General features: G+C 40.3%; 1 protein-coding gene across 1 annotated transcript in view; it reads right to left on the bottom strand.

The window, feature by feature from the left end:
- b3gat2 (beta-1,3-glucuronyltransferase 2 (glucuronosyltransferase S)) overlaps nucleotides 1-16,763 on the bottom strand; it is a 47,088-nt gene extending 30,325 nt beyond the window's left edge. The window contains exon 1 of the mRNA XM_086045884.1: nucleotides 15,837-16,763. Coding sequence (XP_085902010.1) covers nucleotides 15,837-16,364 — 528 coding nt within the window. The 5' untranslated portion in view covers nucleotides 16,365-16,763. The remainder of the gene's footprint in view (nucleotides 1-15,836) is intronic.
- Between the last annotated feature and the right edge of the window lie 6,299 nt (nucleotides 16,764-23,062).

Raw genomic sequence — 23,062 nt, 5'->3', positions numbered from 1 at the left:
GGCTTTGTTTGCAGCTTTGTATAAAAAAATTAAAAGTCACTTCCAGTATCAATAACAGATAGGTATCGCGATATTTGGTCCAGACTTGGTATCGGATCTAATCCAAAATCACTGTTATCTCCCATGCCTACCTTCAACCTTCATGGCGTGATTTTTTTTAGCTCTTTTTTGTGGGTGAAACAATTTTTAACTATTCAGACCCAAGTTGAATATTGAATAGATGCATATTTTTGAATGATATGTTATGATATGAACGCATTAGAAAGTTATTATCCAGAAATTTACTTGAATACAAACTAACAAAATTAACTTATCGAAATAAATATCTCTCAAACAGAAACATTTCCTGCTTAACTTAAGAACATTCATCCTGTAATTTATGAACAGATCAATGCCACATTATGTGGAGCCTATTTTTCCATTTATATTTCCTCCGAGATCTTGCTGCAGTGAGCAGCGGCTTGTCTTTGACAACTGCAGAGTAAAACGCTGAGCAAGACATGTCATAGTTGAGGCTCACAATGAGCTCACCTTTAATCAGTTCAGCAGAACATTTCTTTCGCACATTTGTCCACTTCATCTTCATAAAAGAGAAAAAATAAACATTTTTTAAATTGTTTTTCTCCTATATTTATAATTAAAGTGTAGTATGTCGACTTCCTGTACAGTAAAAATTATGCATATCTGTTTGAACTTGTAATTAATGTAAGGCTGTGTGTGTGTGTATTCTTTAGCTATTATTCATCAATGTCGATCAATCAATCAATCAATCATTACCTCGACCAATAAGATAAGGGGATTCGGTATCGTCATACCCATGTATGAATATGCTGTCCCTCATTGGTCATTGGCCAAGGACCATTACCGTAAGTTGTCGTATAAAGTCAACTGTTGTTCATTACTTCCATTTACATTTTACTGACTATTTTTGACCCTCACGATATTACGGAACAAAGTGCGTCCCTTTACAACTCAATACGGGACGCGTACTTATATTTCTAAATACGGAACGATTCCATTTTTCAAGGCACGGTTGGCAACCCTATCTGACAGTCACACTTACAAACTCGCAGCCTTCTTTACACCTACACACAAAAATTACATTGACCTGTAATAAATTTTGTTAAAGGACTTGTCCTGTGTTTTTGAAAATATATTGGAAGAAAATGTCCACTATGTCCGCTGATAGTGTAGTGGTACACACGCTTGAGTTGTGTGCGGGCAGCGTGGGATCGATTCCCGCTCAGTGACAGTGTCTATGTGTGCCCTGCGACTGGCTGGCGACCAGTTCGGGGTGTAGTCTGCCTTCGCCCGTTGATGGCTGGGATAGGCTCCAGCAACTCCCCGCGACCCTATATAGGATAAGCGGTTTGGAAGATGACATGAAAATGTCCACTGCCAATAAATAAACAAATAGGTTTAAATTTTATTCTTCTGTAAAAATAGAGTTTATTTTTTCATTGCCACCACATACATCAGGGGTGTCAAACTCATTTTTGTTGCGGGCCGCATCATAGTTATGGTTTCCTTAGGAGGGCCGCTATGACTGTGACCTCAAATAAATGTATAATCCCCTCATATTACATATACACAGCAAATTGATGGATAGCTAGTTTTGAAATCAGAGGCCAATAAAACATTTTTTAGATGAATATTATTACATTTATTTTAAAAGGGGAACTGGAAACAAAATTGCTTGCGTGCAGGCAATTTGCAATTTTGGTATTTTAGCAAGAAACATGAAGTTGATGCACATAACTTGCTTTGGCAGGGCACATAAAATGATGTGGCGGGCCAGATCTGACCCCCGGGCCTTGAGTTTGACACCTGTGACATACATGAATATTTGATTTGTTTGTGATGTTTGAGAACAGTTTTCAGCTGAGATGTTTCGGTTTTCAGATGTGTGCGAGCAACTATTATCTGAGGCGGGGGGAAAAAGAATAATGATACAGGAAAGTTTCCATACAATTGTATTTCTCAGTAGAGAGAACAGTAAATCCAGACTCAACCGGAGAACACAAACATCTCTGAGGAGAAAGCGGAAGCTCTTTAATCACGTTTGTCATCAACAACAAACTCACAAGCTTCAAGGACAACCCATCTAGCACAGGTTTTTTCAAGCACGGGTTTTTTCAAGATCAGGAAAGCAAAACTCAACCAAACTGAACTGTATTTTGATGTGAAAACGCAAGTTTTCTCATTTTTATTTTTGTCATTGACTATAAAATGTGTGATTAGTTACTTTACTTCTAGTAAGCAACAAATCATCTTGTATCATTTACATAATGTGAAGCTTGCAATGCCAAAGTTCAGACTATTAACTCATCTTATGCTGTTGTTGTTGTTTTTTGGGGGGAGTAAATTTAATTTGCAATTTTATAATAGCTTCTATGACATTTGATCCAACTCTTCAAAAACCTTTAAGCAGCATTTTTTTCCTTTTCAGTTTTTTTCAATACAGTTTTACAGTTTACGTGTGTGCGTGAAAGTAGCATGGGTGATAGTTGGAGAAACAAACAAATAAAAATGATGCTGACTCACAGAATAAGTTATTTCAGTGTGTATCGATCTGCAAAGGACTGAGGCTCAAATGGAGACTCATTTGTTAAGATCAAGTTGGCTATGGCCAAGCGCAAATGAAAGGTATAATCGTTAAGAAATGAGTCTTTTGGAAAAGCTCCAGCTGAGCCATTGAATAGTAACTCAATTTTGGCAAAAAGTAAAATGTAGAAAGTATGAAAGAAATGCAGATCTTTCAGATCCGAATTAAACTTTGGTTCCAATTTTGTTGTAAGGAGCGCAGTCTTTTATTGCACTCAGAATTTTTCCTGAATTATCAGCACAGCAATGTGTTCCCAACTCCCATTTCCAAGATGGCCACACCCATGAAAATAAGTTTCACCTCCCGCAAAAATATACTCGAAAAAGAGGTTTAGAGATTAATAGAAGACTCAGAAACAGAGTAGCACTTAAGCTTGGGTGCCAGTGCATCTGCATGTCAGTATAAGACTTTCATCTTCCATCTAATATTGGAAGATTTGACAGATGTTTGGACTTTGACCAATATTTCTGTAAACTCTCTTTTTTCCAATCCCAGTTTGTCTGTTTTCTTTCAGTCAATTTAGATTTTACTGATTTACTGTGACCCATCAAACTGAAGTTGATGACAGTACCTGAACTGTGAATAAAAATGCATGCAATATGATCCAATAAATATCCATTATAAGGTCAAAATTATTCTATTTGGCAAAATGCCACCATGTGAGAAAAAGTCATTTTTTTGTAACAGCACGTTTCTGCAAAAGAGTGTACTGTATGCATAAGAATGAATCAGTGCAATCACTTTCCTACAACTTGACACAAAGGGAGTTTCCCCCACACTAGTTGTCAGTGGCCCAGTTGTGGCGTGTTACTAAATTCTTGTTATGTTTCAGCTGTCAGCCAGTGGTACATTGCACACTTTAGGGCATCCTCAGATGTCAGATTCACTTGTCAGTTGCAAGATTAAAAGGGAAACGTTTGAGGGATAGTTACTGTACATCTTCCAAGTATTTGGAATCATAGCATCAGTTATCAGACTTCATCTTAAAAGTCAGCAAGTGTCAGGAAAAAGGTGCCGTGTTTTTGAAACCGCACCATCAGACAAAACAGTGCTGGGAAAACGTCTGTCAGGAATTGGAATTGGACCATTAACTATCAAAATAAAATGGCCTCAGACAATATGCTCAGACGAAAGCCTTCGGACAAAACGACCTCCAATACAGACGGCCTTGGCGGTTAATGTTATAATTCCATAAATCTCTTTCATTCAATGTTTGTTAAGATGATCCTGAAAGATTGTCTTTTGTGGATTGGGTAAAGATGACTTTTTTCTTCCTGATCTGTTCGGGAAAGGGTCAAGGCTGACGATGATAATGTTTCATGCTTTCAATATTTACAGGCAAAAACTACGCGCCCACAGCCTATCCACGGACGACATGACTGTCAGGTGCAACGGACTGATCATGAAGCCAAGTGAAGCTTACGCTGTTGCAACTTGCCAGACTTCAGAAATGGAGGTCAGACACCTCAAATTGAGTGTTTGTATAATGGGTCTGCCATGTTTTTTTTGTTTTTTTTTCTAGCACAAGGAAAAATGACAAGCAGAAGAGTTGGCTAGAAAGTTGCACCATAGAACATTTTGATGTTAAAAATGGTGCTCAATAAACTAGCAGAGCGACACACAAAGAGGTCTACGTACTCACAGTTACCACAGTATTTTTTTCATTTGATTGATTTATATGTATGCCTAAAGTGTTTTACATATGTTTTATTATAATCCTGACCACGCGTTCGTTAAGTCACCGCCGTAGGAATGGAGCTCATTTGTAAAATGAGGACCTCATGATTGCCAGTTTCCACATACATGCCGATGAATTACATTTGAATCACATTAGCCTTTGTGGAAATAAAATCCAGTCCACTGAGTGTACTGCTGCCACAGTGTGATACGTGTTTCTACATGAAAAAATACAACCATTAAATAAAGCATGGATAATAATGTCCATAAATTGATATGGTAGGTTTCAACAGATGGTAACTAAGTGTATTATTATAAAAGATCTGAAGTTTTGGTAGCTGTTGAAGAGCTAACAGGAGACAGGATAGTTTAATTACTCTCGTTATATTTACTGAATTATAATAGGAATCGGTGAATGAAATGACTCATACTTTATGAGCACTTGGTCTACTTGCGCTTTTGAGAGCTGACCTAGCCTAGCCTCTCTGATCTGTGTTTTAACATCACTGATGAATCTGTAAAGGCTTCTGCTACACATCAATTTAGCTTTTACAGCTGGGAGCCAACGGCCCACAATGATGTGTATTAAAAATTCTCAGTAGCTCCCATCTCATTATCACTTCACCTGAGGGCAAACGCTACCCGGCAATAACAAATCATTCATCTTTCCTGCACATTAAATGACAAGCAGTGAGTCGTGACAAATGACACCGGCTCAGTCGGTAAACACATGTGACACGCAGGTAGACAAAAGAGGGTGCAGAATAACAGTCATTGGACCCGCAACCGGGACACAACGTCTCAGAGCAGTTCGGGTCCATCAGATAATCAAATCTGACTTCTCTCCGGCAAACAAATACTGTAGGTGAGAAACGAATTGTGCATACGCCGAGCAATGTAGTCTATGAAATCAAATCCATCAATTTCTACCTCCTGCCCTGAAGAAAGAGCTTTGCGGTGTTTGTGTACCACGATGAGGGTTCGGGTGTGATTTTAATCATGTGTATTTTTATCTTCATGTTATTAATATGCATGGAAGAGGCAGTCAGAGGACTGAGCGAGGAGAAAATGAATGAATCAAATTAAGTGGGGCTGAGGATGAGCGATGAAACTGGGATGCAATGGTGCATTATATGCGTGAAGGTTGAATGCTTCATGGGTTTATGGGTTGAAACAAAATAGATGAAGGTGATTTCATACTGTGTGCTCCTACTGCGCTTGCTTCATAAAGTGCAAGCTCCATTTAAAATTTGATTCTGTGAGGAAATCAGCAGTTCTTTCTGAAAGACGAAGACTTCGTTTTTTTTGTAAAGAATGCATTTCAATGACCCCCAAATAATTGTAATTAGTTGTTATAACGTTCACGGGCAGCGCTTCACATAAGTCAATGGCTGCCTGTACCAGAATTTCATTTGCATAAGAACAGTGATGAATGTGGATTAACTTGCAGTTTTTAATGTGGCTGTTTCTCTGCAGTATTCCCGCTGCATATTTTTGGCCATTCCGTCGAAACTACACAGATGGAAAATAAATATTACGCTGATAATCCAGCAGTAGAGGTAGCAGCCATGCCAAATTAATGTCAGGGACAGGCAGAACAGTTTGGCAGCTCATTCTCATGTGCCGACCTTGTGATGCAGCACATCAGCACAGCTCCGTTATAGGACATGCAGTTGAGGATTGCATGCGGGGTCCACAGTCATTTGGGGCAAAAGGCAGACAACACCCACTGACACTCAATTACACATTCATGGCATTGTTAAAAAAGCCTCCTCTAGTATTATACGCTGATATTTCATGAAATCATTAAACCGATGTTACCTTCAAATTTGCTAACATATTTATATTTGGTTGTCAATTTATGTTAGCAACTTAAAGTGCCAGAAAGGGATTGTAATTCATATTGTTGCCTAAGTTAATGCTATCTAAACCATTTGTTTGTTATCAACATGCATTAGGTTCCTTTTCGATTTGCCCTCGGGACTCCAAATTTTGAAGGATTTTAAATTTAAAACAATAAAATCAGAACATCATAAAGAAACATATAACCTTGTGAAAAAAGTGAATTTGTGTGTTGTGTCAAGTGCTTTACGCAACTCAAAGTGAGGTATTTTCCTCAGTGTAGTTTATCTGTCATCAAAGTATATGGTACAGGTAAAAACACGGAATGTGTTGAGAAACATGAGTAGAAATATTGCCCTTCTAGTGTCAGCAGCCCAAAGGCTTTCTGTTATTTCGACCTTTCACTCCTGCCAAAATAAGCGACCCAATGTTGGCTTGCAAGTGGGTCACATCCAAGTCATTCCAAATGTCCACATATATTCACTTCCTCTCTGAAGTTATCTTTAGTCGTTATCCATACATCCATTATCCGTAGGCTATCTGGAAACATTTGTATGACATTAGCAGAAGTGAGTAATAGTGGAGTCAACACAGAGAGTATTCATTCTCATCAGATGAGGATACCTTATAATCAGACATATTCTCCTCTATGTCACTTTCATTGTCAAAAAAAAAAAAAAAAAAAGGTTACGATAACCTCATTAATGGAAAACGTTTCCTTAGAAGTCATCGTCAATTGTGAAAAAGCATAAAGACAGAGCAAACAGCATCTCAAGAATCAAGAAATTCAAATGCTTTAGAATCGGTCAAGCAATTCTGAACAATCAATGGTTCTTATATTTATGGTTATGTTATGTCAGTGCCCCAAAAGCTTTTTGAAGACTATAAATCGTATGGTACAGTGACCTCAGTATCCTCCAAAACAACCAGAAAAATGCTGACATTTCTGATATATATATTTTTATACAGCTGAAACAGCCTCAGCTCAAATCGACCAAAAGGACACCAATGCGTTCAGCATGTGTTTAGGATATTAAAAACATTGTCCGGTCAATTTGACATTTTCCGGTTTTCCCCATTAAAATGAGAAAAGTCTTCAAATAGGAAGAAGGAAGAAAAATGTCAATCACGACTTTAGAGATGTTAAACACTGAATGGGGTCAAATAGCCTTAATAGGAGGGTAAAAACCGTGTCACAGTTTTTTACAGTCTTTTAACAATGTTTTTTGGAATAAAAATGCTAGTACCAATCTAAACTTTTACTGTTCACAGAGGGGAAAGAGCATAGATAGCCTGCCTAGTTAAATTGCCAGATCAGAGAGAAGAAAAAAAAGCCCAGGCAGCTGATGCATAACACCTTTTTACATTTACATTGGTCCTTAAAAGCCGCCTGCCTTCCTGTCACCATCCTCTCTTCTCCATTCTTTTCCGACCGCCCGCCTAACAAGGGATGATTTCCGCCAGCAAGGTTTGTCTCCTTTCCACTTCGCTTCTCAGACATTACAACCCCCACCTTCACTTCTCCCACTACGCTATGTAATTATGATAATTGCTCACAGGGACTTGGGAAAATTGAATTTCTCATATCCCCCCGGTTGTTTGATCCCAAATATGACAGATTCTTTTTGTGTCATATTTTAATCATAAAAGACTGGTTAAGGCCTGGTCCTGGATTTCACTGCTTGTACGCTTAATCTGTGTCAATGTACTAACCAACCTGTTTAAAAGAAGCCAAACAGCTACAAAACACAAACGACTATTTTTGCAAATCTAATTGTAATGTAGTTCACATAGGCATATTTCAGCCAAATACATCTTGGTATTAATATATATATATATATATATATATATATATATATATATATATATATATATATTCCAACTTTTTGTACTTGGCAGAGCCAACAACTGATTTGTTCAGATTTGAAAAAGACAGTATAATAATATGTACGTGTTCCAAATGACAGTGATAATACCTTTATAATGGTCTCATTGCATGTATGTTCGACAAAAGGTGTCTTGAGTTCCATCACTGCTTCATATATTCACCACCTGCTTCCTAAAATAAGCAACTAAGGAAATAAGCAATAAGCTGTCTGGTATTAGTGGAGTTAAATTATTCAAGGTCTGACGAAAGTCTTGCATATGACAGGTTTCTGCAGCTGCATCAAACGGTTGTGCTTTGCTGATGTCAGCTGAAAGCTACTCCATTCTCACAGTCGGCTTTTCAGGAAAAAGGGAGGGAGGACCCACAAACATGCATGTCTTCATTGCTCTAACTGCTTGAATGGAGACTCAAATGGCTAACACGCTCAAGTGGCTACAAGTACGGATGACTTGATTAGTCGTCACCATTGTTAATCAACATACTGTATTGTCAATGGCAAGCCGTCACCGCCAGCAAGGCCTTCTCTGCTGGCCTAAACACTGTCACAAGAACTTACCAACATTTACAACCCAGTATTTGATTCATTAAATTGTCCATCCATCCATCCATTATCCAAACCACTTCTCCTCACAAGGGCCGCGGTTGTGCTGGAGCTTATCCCAGCTATCTTCGGGCAGTAGGCCGGGGACACCCCAAACTGGTTGCCAGCCAATCACAGGGCATACACAGACAAACCAACATCCGCACTCACAATCATATCTAGGGGCAATTTAAAGTGACTGATCAACCTACCATGCATGTTTTTGGAATGTGGGACGAAACAATACTTTGCAGCGCATATAATAGTATCTTGAATAACACAAGATACATAACACTTGGGAATAAAAACGGCACTGAGCTGTTCTGTAAATTGCCATATCCAGGGAAGATGCATTTCCAGGATGTAAAGCTAAATCACACACTGTAGTGGTAGAAGTCACTCCTGAAGCAACACAGCCCTGCACTCATCTGCACGATTACCAACATCAGGTCTACTTTTGTGCAGAGTTAACCCATTAGGGATTTACGCCAGCCATGAAAATAGAGTCATGTATCGCCATAATTCAGTACTACATAAGGCCTAGATAGACCAAAACGACGTTGGCCAAGAGTGGCAGACGCTTACATCCTGTGGCCGGCCGGCTGTCGGCACGTCACGCTGGCAAAGCACACCGCAACGACAGACAGCGACGCTGACCATTGAAGTACCTTCTGCGCATGCATAAGATGTATGTACCCTTCCATACCATCGGCGGCGGTAGTCACCATTTCTCATGGGTAGAAAATTACAACCGGAAAGATGTTGGCTGGGGGCTGATTAGAGAAAACGTAAACAATGCATTCAGCTCTATTCTTCGCTCACGATGAACTCCCACGCTAAGTAAACCATCACGTTCTGGACACGATATTGTGAAATACTTAAATTGTCAACTCTCGCTCTTGTACTTCTAAGAAGATTAAGGCAGCGAAGGCGTGCTCACTATTTAGGCGCATTTGTCACTTCCCGTTGGGGCTCAGAGCGCTGATTTGCTAGCTAACAGCCAATCAGAGTGACCAGATGTCACGACTGGCGACGCCGATTCAACATGCGTAAACGCCCCCAAGACGCTTACTGACGAGTTACGACACTACGACGGTGGCCGCTAAACCAATCAGGCGGCGCATGCAGACGCCACGACGCTTCACGACCTCCGACGTCGGTTTGGCCTATCTAGGCCTTTAGTTCCCTTTCTTAGCACATGATTTCAGCAATTACTCTAGGTTTTTATATCCAAACCTCTGAATTCACTTTACAGGGTCGTTAATAATCTGAATCTTTGGTGAATGTTATGTATTTTATTTACATTTCTAAACAAATGCTGATTATGAAGTGTTCCAGAATATCGTCGCTGTCCTGTGAAAAACACTTATGTCCGATTTTGGAATTTAAAAAAAATGTTCACGTCAATGCAATGTCTATAACGCGGAAACACAATTCACGTAAAAATGATGAAAATGGACAAATGCACTTGCTTCATTCAGGGTGTCGATTTTGATGCAGGTGCTTCTTTCTTGGTCAGCATCCTCTCAGTGTGTGGTCCTCCTTCTCCCTGGACACTATGTCCAGCTCTACAATCGAAGAAAGGGATACTATTTTGGCTTGTGTTGAAGTCTCAAGTACTGGCACAAACGCAAACTTTAAACCAGATAAAACTGTGAGAAGTGTTCTATATAAAAGAAAATCTCAGAAGGGGCCGCTGTAGCTTGAACTGCTCAATCATTCACAAATACAACACGTACGAGAAATTTTGAGTCTTCAGTAATCTAACACACATGTTTTTGGACTGCTGAAGTAAGCTAGTGTAACAACAAAAAAAAAAAAAAAGTCAACTCCACACAGGTAGTTCGAGAACATGCAAATTACACACAGTATTAGGTTGAAGCCTGTTGGACAGCGCAACTGTACCTTCAAAAGCAAAAAGGAAAAACCCTGTCTGAAAGAGAAATCAAGCTCTTATCGCATGTATGAGCAGTCATGCATTTTTTGACTTACCATTGGCTCTGAGGAAACTTAGGAACATATAATGAGCATAATAAAGCATGCAAAACAGTGACCTTGCCAACATCCACTAACTGAAAATTACACCTCTTTACGCTTGTCTTAATGCAAATTGCCTTTCCACCTGATTTCTCTCCAGTCAGAGAGTGAGGAGCCTTGTTAAACATTTGCTACGTACCAATGTTTTTTTCATAAGGGGGAAGACGGGGTTGTTTGTAACACATTTAGCTCATTATTCTGCTGTAGTCTCTTAGGGCATAACAGACTGGGCAGTCTCTTTCATGTGTAATCAACAACAAAGCAGAATAGTGGCAGGGGTAGAGTCAGCCGTGAGATGGATTTTGTCCCCGCCAGGGTTTCTAAATAATTGGCCAACTGCACATCCATTCAGTATGAAAGGTACTTGTCAAAATGATGCTATATAATTAGCCTAAGGCTAAACAACAGCAATATATACTGTAGAAATATGTTATACAATCGGTACTGTCTCTTTTGCAACTCTAAATATAGGGCTGATGTGGCTCGCAAAAAAGGCAAAAAACTACAGTGTTGGGTCATCTGTCTAAAGGACGGGTTTTGTGTCTTGTCAGTCTGGATTTCAGTAAATGCCAGACTCAGATCTCATGGGTTGTAAATGATTTCAGAGACCATGGTTTGTTTTTTCTTTCTGAACAGATAGGTTCCATCACTTTTGACCATGTTTGCATAGGGTGGGAGGTGCATAAGTTAAGAGAGGAAAACTGAAATAAGCTCAAGGCTGCATATGAAATAAATGTGTAATATTTAAAAAGTAATGTGTGCATAAAAACCATGTAAAGTGTACACAATAAGAATGTTTAAATGCATTAGTGCAACATATCTATATTCATGTGTTTATCTTGTTTTTATCACTACAAATGTTATTGTTGTGGATTCTGACTTGTTATAATGAATTTAATTACAAATACAGCATTTTTAAAGCTCTGTTTATGGGCCTAATTTATATAATTCTTGAGTTGCACATTCAATATATTTAAAGGAGCTGTATAAGCATTATTTACCTAAAGCATTACAAATGATCCCCGCGACCCTCGTGAGGATAAGCGGTATCGATAATGGATGGATGGATTACAAATGATAACCCAACATGAAGCTTTGATCTACAGTTGTATTACAAATGACAAATCATAAACACTGTAGGGCTCTGAGATCTGCAGACTAGGGTCAATTAGTGGAGTGCAGAGTTCAAGGTAAACATGGTGAAGCTGCATTTAGCTGTTATGCTGCACACAAATGGAATAAGATGCCAACAGAGGTGAAGTCAACCCCGAGTGTAAATGCTTTCAAATCCAGGTTAAAAAACTGCTTTTTTCTCATACGTTTGATTAAGGCCCTCTAAGCAATTTAAAATCATTTTTTAAACTATATTCCAGAAATCCACTTTTATTTAATTACTTTACTTTTAAATGTTTTTAAAGTTTTCTGTTAATGTCTTTAAATGTTGTCAAAGTACATTCTAGTAATTTTTGTAAGCTAATTTTGTTTTTTCTGCTTTGTTTTTGAATGTTGTTAACTGTTGTGTTTGGAAATGCTTGTAGGTGTTGTGTCTTTGCTTGTGTGAAGCACATTGAGTTGCCTTGTGTACGAAATGTGCTTTACAAATAAAACTGCCTTGCCTTGCCTACAAACGAAAGACAGCCCTTTTTGCATCCAGGACCCACCTGGCTACTGCCGATTATAACTTGATTTCCTCTTCTTCTGTAAATCAACAAAGAAAATAAAAAATTCTATTATGTGCTGGTATTGTGAAAAGACACACCACACATATGACACACGTATTTAAATTTTTCATCAATTAATAATTCTGCCTGTATTCAATTTAAGGTGGAAGGAAAATTAACGACACTGTTATGATGTTCAAACATAATATTTTAAAAATATTAAAAAAAGCACTGTGCAAATGTAACTCAAATAGAATTTCATTTCAAATACAAAGCTTACTTTTTATGTTACACTATTTTTGTCATCATCCAGCCGAGAGCCTGCTGTGGTTCGCTCCAGGTTATTCCTGCTGCATGACAGCCCATTGTCTCTCTATGACAGACCATTACTGGCACAGCAGTGCTGCTAATGAAATAGGAAGCAAGTGAGAAGGAGGACAGGCTTCGATCAGGGAGAATAAAACAGACGCTCTTTTAGAGAATTACAGTGGCACATTCAGCACTGAGCATACCCGGCTCCAGCATGGCAAAACCTGGGTGTGAATTTGTTTTTACCACACTTATTGTACACTTCCAAACTGCAGGGGACGACTAAGAGGCACAAAACATAACCAATTAAAACACTATAAAAGATACCTAATATAAATCATGTCCATCCATTCATCAATTAGAGATTGTTTCTCATTCGCATATGTTGGAGTGTTTTTCTAACTGTTTGAAACAAAGATATTATGGCTATTAAACTAAAAAGGCTATATCAAATGAAGGACAGTAACCGCAGAGCAAGAAGGTCCCAATCATGACTCCAGCCTGTCAATGCAAAGAGGGTGACAGGGTAATGGATTTTCACTCCCGTCCCATCCAACTCCCACAGAAAAAAATCCTGTTCCGTCCCTATCCCGGAACAAAGTTAAAAAATAAAAAAAAATCCTGTCCCATCTCGTTCTGAAAACTACTCCCACTGACATTAAAAATGGGGCTGTGCATCTCTCTTGAGTTTTTTCCCCCCTACTGGATAATCTCACTCCCGTTTACTTGTGTAAACTTTTGATCCCGTACCGTCCCAATCCGGTGATGAAATTCAAAGTTAACTCCCGTCCTGTGGGAATCCCCCAGGATTCCTGCGGCCAGCAGGATTCCCGAAAAAATGTCACCCTCTAATGCGGTTTGCATGTGTGGCTTCCAAAAACATGACTGTTAGGTGAACCAAAGACAGTGAATGTGGATGTGACAGTGAATAAATGTCCGACTTGATCTGCAGCAATGTCACTGAGTGGCGATCTGTCCGGGGAGTATCCACCAAGCAGGGATACTTGGCGCTGCCACCCAGCACGAGATAAGCAGATGGATGGATGAAACCTGCATGTGTTTATCCGACAAGATCAATGCCACCTTTTGACACAACCTAATCACAACCTTGACTCTTAATTCCGTGCAGGTATGTGGGTCTGATTGGAATGAACTGGTAAGAACAACAAAAGCACAAACAGCAAGCCTGCTGTGTTCTCATTTAATCTTCATGGCAGCATTCACACAACTCTCCTTTTCTCACAGGTGCATATCCATATCATTTAATGCCACACAGCCATGCAGATTTACAAGCATAATACCTGGATTTAATGAAGGTTTCCCTGGTGAAACACGGTTTCAGCCTCCCTGAGGAAATCAGGGCCCCCATCAACATAAAAAGTCCTTCTCCCTCTATTCCTTTGAATTTGTTCCATTTTGGGAATACCTTCAAACGACTTTTCCCTGCAGTTACACCCTGGCACAGGTACAATCACGTCGTGTATCCTCAGAGTGTTGATGCCGTAACTAAACAGCTTAACTCCTATTGTTGTTGTATCCCATCATGCTCATGTTACTAGCCTTGGAAAAATACATTACCTAATTATTTGGATGTCGAGTCATATCCAATTTATTTCTACAATTTGGAATCGTGCCTTTTTTTCTGCTTTACTACATTTGGAAGGTAAAAACGCTTTACATACATATAATGAATAAGGAATTCTTATTCTTGCTTTTTTGTATTCTTATTCTTATTATAACTGATATTTGAATTAAAGTGGTCCCTCACTTATCGTGGATGATATGTTCCATGATACCGCCGTGATACAGGTTGACTTTTTTGTCAGAAAGCAAGCTGCTTCACCACGTAGTAGTGCAGCCATTTGAAACCCGTTCGTAAAATGATAGCAGATTTTTTGACACTACTCCTTGCTGTCAGCACCCACTGGCAAACTTCAGCAATATTTGCTCTTTGGATTCAAAGATTTTGTCATACAAGCCTCCCAATAAAATACGGAAATGCCTGATGAATATTCAGTATGTGGGCTGATTTGGACAGTCATTGGTCCGCTGTGACATGTTCGGTAATTTCATTGGTCAGATGTGACAATGTTCCACGTATCTGTAAATCTATTGGCAGCAATGAAGCTCATCAATAAAAGTTCATAAAGAAACCATGTCGCATTTAAAGCAAAAACGCAAACCTGCAGTAGTATTATGGTCACAAATAACAAGCCCGCGATAGACTGAAGCCACAATAACTGAACCGCAAGGAAGTGAGGGAACACTGCATTGTGATAACCAAGCCTAGCCCAATTCAGTGTCACTCCCAAGCCTGAATAAATAGGCAGAATTGGAGTGAGGAAGGACAAGTCAGTAAAACCTATTCCAAAGCTTACACTGCATATGGAAATGAGCTTTTAAGATCTGAAGGAGGATAATTCAAAACGGTGGTATATGGAAGAGCACAAAAGAGAAAGTTCATATTGTGTTGCAGGTAAACTTTTTACAAAGAGTAATTGAATTCATACAGCTTTCCTTTCGCGGGATTTCAAGCACCAACAAAAACCTTGAACACTGAATTGGTTCTACTTCTTAAATGTGTGGCAGCTCAGTATGCAGAAGTTGCTCTTTCCAATGTGTATTGTATATTTCAACAGAGTTGAAGCACAGTTGTAAGGGGTACGCATATATTTTCATGCAGATAACTTGTAGTTGTTGCATGGCAAATACCTGGGGATTCCCAGTGCTGCCACGCCTGGTAAATGGGATGGTTGTGTCATTAATTGCATCCCCAAAAAATTGGGCTGTTTTGTTAAAAACAACGTAAGGTGGGTCAAATTGACCCAATTTGTGGATTGGTCCATTTTTTACCCAAAATTGTGTTATTTTTAACCCAACTGTTTTTAGAGTGTGTTTTATTTATTTTTTGTTGACTTGAGTGCAATATGCATTATTGTTATTTTATCGACGTCAGAAGAATATATGATAGCCACTTATGTATTTCTTTTTGTCATTCATATTTTTGAATAATATATTCCAGATATAAAGTCTCTCATTTGTCGTGTTCCACCATTGACACAGATGATGTCGAAATGTGTTGAGCAAGCTATTATACAGAAAGTCAATTACCATGCCCCGTAATATTACAAACTCAAATTTCGGGATTATCACACCATTGCTCAAGTCTATTAATGGTGTAAAACGAATCCAGTAAAGGTCTATTTATTCAAGTGATGAAAATGTAAAAAGGGTCACCTCTTGAAACAGCTCCAGGCTATACGTGTTGTCATCGTCCGCAAAGAAGACCACCCCCGCGTCCCGGCGTGTGCGGTGTTGCCGGAGCCAGCCAAGGGCCAAATTTCTCTGCTCGGTGGCACGGGGCATCCCGACGCGCTTGAACCTACGCGGCGTGAAGACGTTCAAGTGCGTGTAAGGCACACCGCACCGAGCCAAGAAGCGGCTCACCAGATCCGTGCGCATCGTGGAGTCCTCCACCACGATCCAGTGGAACTGGGGGACCTGGCGGAAAGCGTGGGCCAGTCGGGTCAACTCGGCTTTCTGCACCGGTCTCGTGTAAGTGGGAGTTATGGCGTAGATGACCGGCAGGGCTGAGTGGTTCTTAGCGGCACCGAGCCCCGGTGTTCGGGCTGCATGCTGCGCCCTGCTGCGCGGAACACCGATCGGAGTCCAGATTGTTCTTTTGCTGTCAATATCGATCATGATGATGACAATTAGGACCCAAGGCAGCAGGATGAAGAATCGGCTGAAGAACACTGATTTCATGGCGAAGTTATCGAGCTTGCACTCTTCTACTCACTTCATTGCAAACCCTCTCCCTTTTTTTTTTTTTTGTTTTTGTTTTTATTTTTTGTTAGTCAAAGATCATGTTGTTACTCGTCCTTTCTATGCCATGTAGAGAAACCAACATTCGTTGATGTCCACGCTCCGGGCAGTCCTGTTTCCCCGAAGTCACTCTCCTTCCCTCTCACAACGTGTTCCCTGTCGTTCTGTCCACTTCCATCTGACTCTCACTAGAAGTCCACATGTCTAGAATCATCCGTCCGTCAATAGCGTGCCTCTATCTTGGAGAAAATAATCCCAAGAGATCGGTCCTGCGAGGGGGAGTCTGCGCCACTCGCTCCCGGAGCCCAGAAGCATCACTTGGAGAGAACATGAGGATAATAAGGCAGGATGGGGAGGAGCAGGTGCAGTGAAGGAGGGGGGGAGGCGGCACAGAGGGGAGAACCGAGGGGGTGGTATATGGGCTGGAGAGAGAGAGAGAGAGAGAGAGAGAGAGAGAGAGAGAGAGAGAGAGAGAGAGAGAGAGAGAGAGAGAGGCAGCGAGAGAGAGAGAGAGCGAGAGAGCGAGAGAGAGCCTGTTCCTCCAGTTTATTTAGAAATACAAGCAAAATCAAATAAATGCAGAACCACCACACCTCAGCTCCAAACTATCAAAATGTACATGCTTTTAGAGTAATTATGTAAACTGGTATGACTGGTTGTTTACGTGATGCATCAGTTGCTCTGCAGTTGCTATGGTCCTTTTATGCTTAACTCAATGTATATATAGGTCCATTTTTGACTGAAATTGGGTTATTTTTAACCTAACTGTTTTTAGAGTGCACTGGTAATCAGTTGATGAAAAAAACAGTACTGCAGCAAAAGTTACTTTTACAATGGCAATAGATAAGTAGAATATTAGTAAAGTGAAAGTAGTAAAGTTCACACAAGTCAGGAATAAAACGTTTGTGTCCATCCGCTAATCTCATGATTCATGAAGGAAGGATCTAATTTTCATTAGACCTCATTGCAATCCACACAGGAGGCAATTAATGCACTTGAACTTGTTGATGAAGGCTGCCATAAACAAGGGCCTCGGCATCAGGACTAATCTGGGGTGCATGTGTTTTATCGCTGTAACATTGTTGCGCAGTGGAGGTTCCCACAGTTTGCTGGCGTTTCTCACTCTATTCAAGAAGCTAATCATTGATGGTTAATTATGCACACAACACTGATCAAGAGATCTGTCAAGAGAAAGACAAAGTGAAATTACTGAGCCTTTGCAGTTGGTTCACACCAATGCTATGGATAAAATCTTGTATCCCGGTATACAGGTAATTTTATATCCTGATAAGGATATATATCCCGATATAGTATTTTCCTCACATTACATGAATGTCATTTTTTTTCTTAACTTTTCTATATTTATTTATGAAATTTTTATGTTGTGTAGAAACCATTCAAATAAATAGATAATTAGTAAAAATAAAATGAAAGACAAATAGCCACGGATCAAATAACAACCATTTAAAATATCTGGTATTGCAACTAATTTTTGAGGAACACTCAAGTATGCCAACCTACCAGTAAAAGTGCTAATAAATGAATTGTTTCAGAGGTTGAGTATTTCAGTGTGTCCCTTTTCTTGCCCTGTGTAAGTATGAAGAAGCCGAAGAAAATAAACTACAGGATTCCCTCAAATCTAAAATAACAATATGTATAAACAAAACAGGGTTGTATCACATGATGGATATTTTTATATCACATTACGATATATAGCATTATATCGCGTAGCTCTAGTCAACACCAAACTCATTACAGGCAAACACAAGAGAAAAGTACCTTTATCATTTGGATTACAATCAGAGTGAGAGATTAAAAACAACATTATTTTCGAACAATGTACTCTGCATATTATTGGACGTTACACTGTCCTCAGACAAAGTAGCTTTTTGGAGACTAAAACCAATCCTATGCTTAGTGACTTGGATGAAACCCATTTAATGAGTTCACCCAGGGATAAATCACTTCTGAGACTGATGGGATGACAGCAAATGGTTTAATAGGCTCCATTCCAATACTAAATTGTTAAGCTTGATCAAGCTTGATGGCGTGTTCCTCCATCTGTTCACACAATGTGCAGTTCAGAAATAAAAATCACCAAGCATAAAGTACTTCCAAATAGCAGCTCTTTGATTTAAAATAGCTTTATTATCAGCAGCTAACACATTTAACACTTCCTCCACAGGAAGTTGTGTTAAATACATTTTGTTTTAATCTTCAGTCACAGCAATTCATCTACAAATGTACCGGTAGTTGGTTGCAACCATTCTGCAATGTTGTTGTTGTGTATTGATAAATGGACATGATTTGTAAGCATTTGTGAATGTGTTTGAGGGGATGCAAATCTAGAGAAATTATACCTTAATGAGCAGAGTACATAATTGTACACAGTTCCATAAAAGTTACATCCCGTATTTACCGGCCATTTACGCTAAGCATCATTTATGCTCATTGCTTCAGTTCTACTCAATAATGTATCCAACAACCGCTTTTCAAACCAACCTGTGAGGTCGAGACAGATCTAGATGATATTTTATGTTACTCCAGATCTGAGTTTTTGCATACTATGCCTAAACATATTTACACATTGATTACCCTCGACATTCCAGGTACATACATGGTCATTGTCGGAAACATTTTGAGCCAGCTTCCCTCTTCTGATCAAAGTCAGCAAAGTCCGGTTATTGGACATCTCGAAGTAATATCCTGTTTGATTATCCTATGTTGTATGGCGTGGTCAGAGTGATTTTTTTCCCCTCCCTGATCTGCTCAGGAAGGGGTCTGCTTGGATAACTGTAATTGTTAAACCGCTTCAATATTTATTATACATTATATATATTTTCTGCAACTCCTGGAAAAAGGTCAGCGGAGACAGAGACTCTGATAGTCACATGGAAAGTGACTGCAGAGTCCTCACTAAGTTTGTGATTAGTCTAAGATAAACAGCGAACTAATCTGATTGGATGGTGCAAGACAGGAACTTGCAGTGGTTATTTATCTTGTTGGAGATATCAAACCCTTCAAAATATATTTACTGACGCACCCACCTCTGCTCAGCCGTCAGCAAAACAGAAGTCTGTCAAAGACGGACTGATCGGTCAGTCGGTACTGACCCAGTAGGTGATGAGTCAGGTGACACACACGAAAACCCAGGCAGTACTGGCAGAATGACCTGTGACCTCTGGAAATGACTTAGCAAACCATACAACCACAGGCATTGCATCTGATGGAGTTACACAGGGTTGACACTGCATGGATTGGCTTCATTTTTCCTTCTCCTCTCAGTGCAGTACATGTGTGGTGGTGGGCAGATCATTCCATTCATCCATCCATTATCGATACCGCTTCTCCTCACTAGGGTCGCCGGGCGTGCTGGAGCCTATCCCAGCTGTCTCCGGGCCGGGGACACCCTGAATTGGTTGCCAGCCAATCGCAGGGCACACAGAGACAAACATCCGCACTCACAATCACACCTAGGGGCAATTTAGAGAGTCCAATCAACTTACCATGCATGCTTTTGGAATGTGGGAGGAAACCGGAGTACCCGGAGAAAACCCACTCAGGCACGGGGAGAACATGCAAACTCCACACAGGGAGGCCGGGGCCGGGATCGAACCCACGACCTCTGAACTGTGAGGCGGACTTGCTAACCAGTCGACCTCAGATCATTCCCAATATTGATAATATCGATGCTGATGTTGGTATTGATTGATATCAGTGGCATGAGATACATGTGTTCTTGTTTTTACACTGTATACAATGCTGTTGTTTTATCAAAGAGACGTCAATAAAACTAAGCACATCGCGTGACACGGCCAAACTCGTCTGAGCTGTCATGCAGTATATGGGGATCGGAAACTAGTTTTCAATAGTGTCTGAAGGCTTGCCACTGGTTTTGTGGCTGATTAGAACAATTTAACAACTGCTAACATGGCAATCTCACAGATATAACAGACAATCAAAACTGCACATGAGCTTTCACACACACAAAAAAAAAACAACTGGGCTTTAAGCTTCCAAAATGGCTTTTGTGGATCATTGGCCGCACTCATTTGCTATCTGAACCGTGGTCAGCCCTCCAATAACCCTGTGGGTGCTTGTATGTCCGATCCAGATCCGGGTTGATTTTTTTGTGATGGACCAGTCTGATGATCCTGACATCCACAACTGTAAAGGCCCTGATACACCAAAACGACATTCACCAACAGTGACAGACGCTTACCCCCTGTGGCGTCCAGCCGGCTGTAGGCACGTCACGCTGGAAAAATACACCGCAATGACAGACCGCGACGCTGACCATTAAAATACCTTCTGTGCATGCATAAGATGTAACACCCTTCCATACCATCGGCGGCGGAAGTCACCATTTCTCATGGGTAGAAAACTCCAACCGGAAAGATGTTGGCCGGGGGCTGATCATAACAATGTAAACAATGCATTCGGCTCTATTGTTCGCTCACGATGAACTCCCATGCGAAGTAAACCGTGATGGAACGTGATGTTCTTGACACAGTATTGTGAAATAATTACATTGTCAACCCTTGCTCTTGTACTTGTAAGGTAAGAAGATTAAGTCAGCGGAGGCGTGCTCACTTCACGTTGGTGCTCCGCGCGCTGATTTGCTAGCTAACAGCCAATCAGAGTGACCAAATGTCACGACTGGCGACGCCGATTCAACAGACGTAAACGCCCCCAAGACGCTTACAGACGGGTTACGACACTACGACGGTGGCCGCTACACTAATCAGACGGCGCTTAAAGACGCAACGACGCTTAACGATCTCCGACGTCGGTCTGGTGTATCAGGACCTTAAAGCGGCAGGTACAGTTAACAGTGTGTGCTCCTTCATTCTGCCTCAGTACATATATACTGTTTGTGGAACCCCGAAACCACATACAAGTTCGCTGTTTTCCATTGCAGACCTTTGGTAGATGCGCAAGGCACAATTGCTACTGTTGCGGTGTCAGTCGCTAACTTATTTTATTCGCGATGGTCCATTCCAGTCAGTTTTGGCCCTGTCAAATGTCTTGCGGTGGGCGTTAGTCATCAGTGCCCGAGTGTTACTACTCACAACTGACAACTTAAGTGCCGCTCTGGGCAGTCAAAGCGTGGCGCAGACACAGTTTTCTGCACCTCCCCCACTTTTGTTTGGATGTCATCATGTGATTCAGCAGAAACAGATAAATAACTAGACTCAGCTAGCTTGACCCTGACAATTGCATACACACACACACAAATGCACACACACAAACAATCAGCAGAAAAATATAGACCTGATGGATGGCAGAGTGGAAAAAGAACTTCATTTTCAGGCACAAAATGATACAATGACAACCACAAAGTTTGCAGACAGTGGGTAAATGTTAAGTAAGCATACAAAAATCTATATAAACATTGAGGAAATCGTACACCGCCACAGTCGCCGTGCACAGTGGGTTATTCAAATGCCAGAGCAACTCTGTCTGCTCAATCATGTCAACGGCATATTCATATTGTTTCAGAAATCTGAATTTTGACTTTAACCCGAATATTGACTGCATGTAAAGTAGTCACTGTGGTGCTGGGAACAAAATGGAGGAGGAGGCAAGGCGTCGTAAAGTCTAAACGTTGTAGGTCACGTACGTCATCATTCGAGGACTGCCTCTATATATACTGTATGTACAGGGAGTCCTCATTTTACGAACGAGTTCCGTTCCTACACTGGTGATGGAACACAAATTTCCGTGTATGTCGGATTTCACCGTTTGAGTCAAAATTTACGTCAAAATACTTTGTATAAAAAAACAAAAATACATTAAAATAAAAAGCATAAGATGTTCTACTGCTGAGAAGTGGATGGAGAAAGAGGGGAGGAGGGCAAAAAAGGCAAAGATACTGCCTGTGTATTGGATCAATACCAAATCTTGCAGTATCATACCCCACTAAAAGAGCACATATCATCAGAACCCCAGAATTCTGGGTCCACAGTGCAAAGCATGATTTGAAAAATAAAAGTCTATATGCATAAATGAACTAAAATTTGGTTGAAAAGAAGAAAAGTGACAGTAGCCAATTAGGAAGTAAACTAAGGCCTGTGCTGTTGCCAAACACAAACGTAAAAACTGTTCGTTGAAGGTTGGTAATTGTGTCCTCCAAGTCATTCACCACAATAAAATTGAAAACCTCAATGTACTTACCAGCAATTAAGCTAATTGTTAGCCAAATTTCTTCGGTTTGTACTATTACTCGCGCTTGTTCCTATAGTTTTTTCCGTCAGTCTGGAAAAAAATAAATCGTTACGTGTGAATTAGACTTAAGTCCCATAGTCAGAGACTGAGCAAGACATCAGTACTATTTTCAGGTCCAATTGAGTGAGGAATTGATACAGTCAAGACATTTGAGTCCACTGTTGGCATGCGAAAACCTTGGCCGGCCTCTTGTATTGACAGCATTTTCCATGGACTGAAACAAGTAACTCGTAGTCCAGTCAACCTGGATTACCTTTAACAGTAGGCTTGAGGGTACAGACTGTCATCAGTAGAGAGATGCAATTGCTGTTGATTTTGCCTCGCTGATTTGGCTATTATGTGACATCATGTCCAATGTCAGTCTGTGAGAGGGAAGCCAGGGATGCAATGAGTGCTATTGGCCATAGCAT

Source organism: Filicampus tigris, chromosome 11, assembly GCF_054856515.1.
Source record: "Filicampus tigris isolate MCC_2025a chromosome 11, RoL_Ftig_1.0, whole genome shotgun sequence".
Lineage (NCBI taxonomy): Eukaryota > Metazoa > Chordata > Actinopteri > Syngnathiformes > Syngnathidae > Filicampus > Filicampus tigris.
Note: the sequence above shows the minus strand (reverse complement) of the source record. Positions and strands in the feature narration are given on the sequence as shown.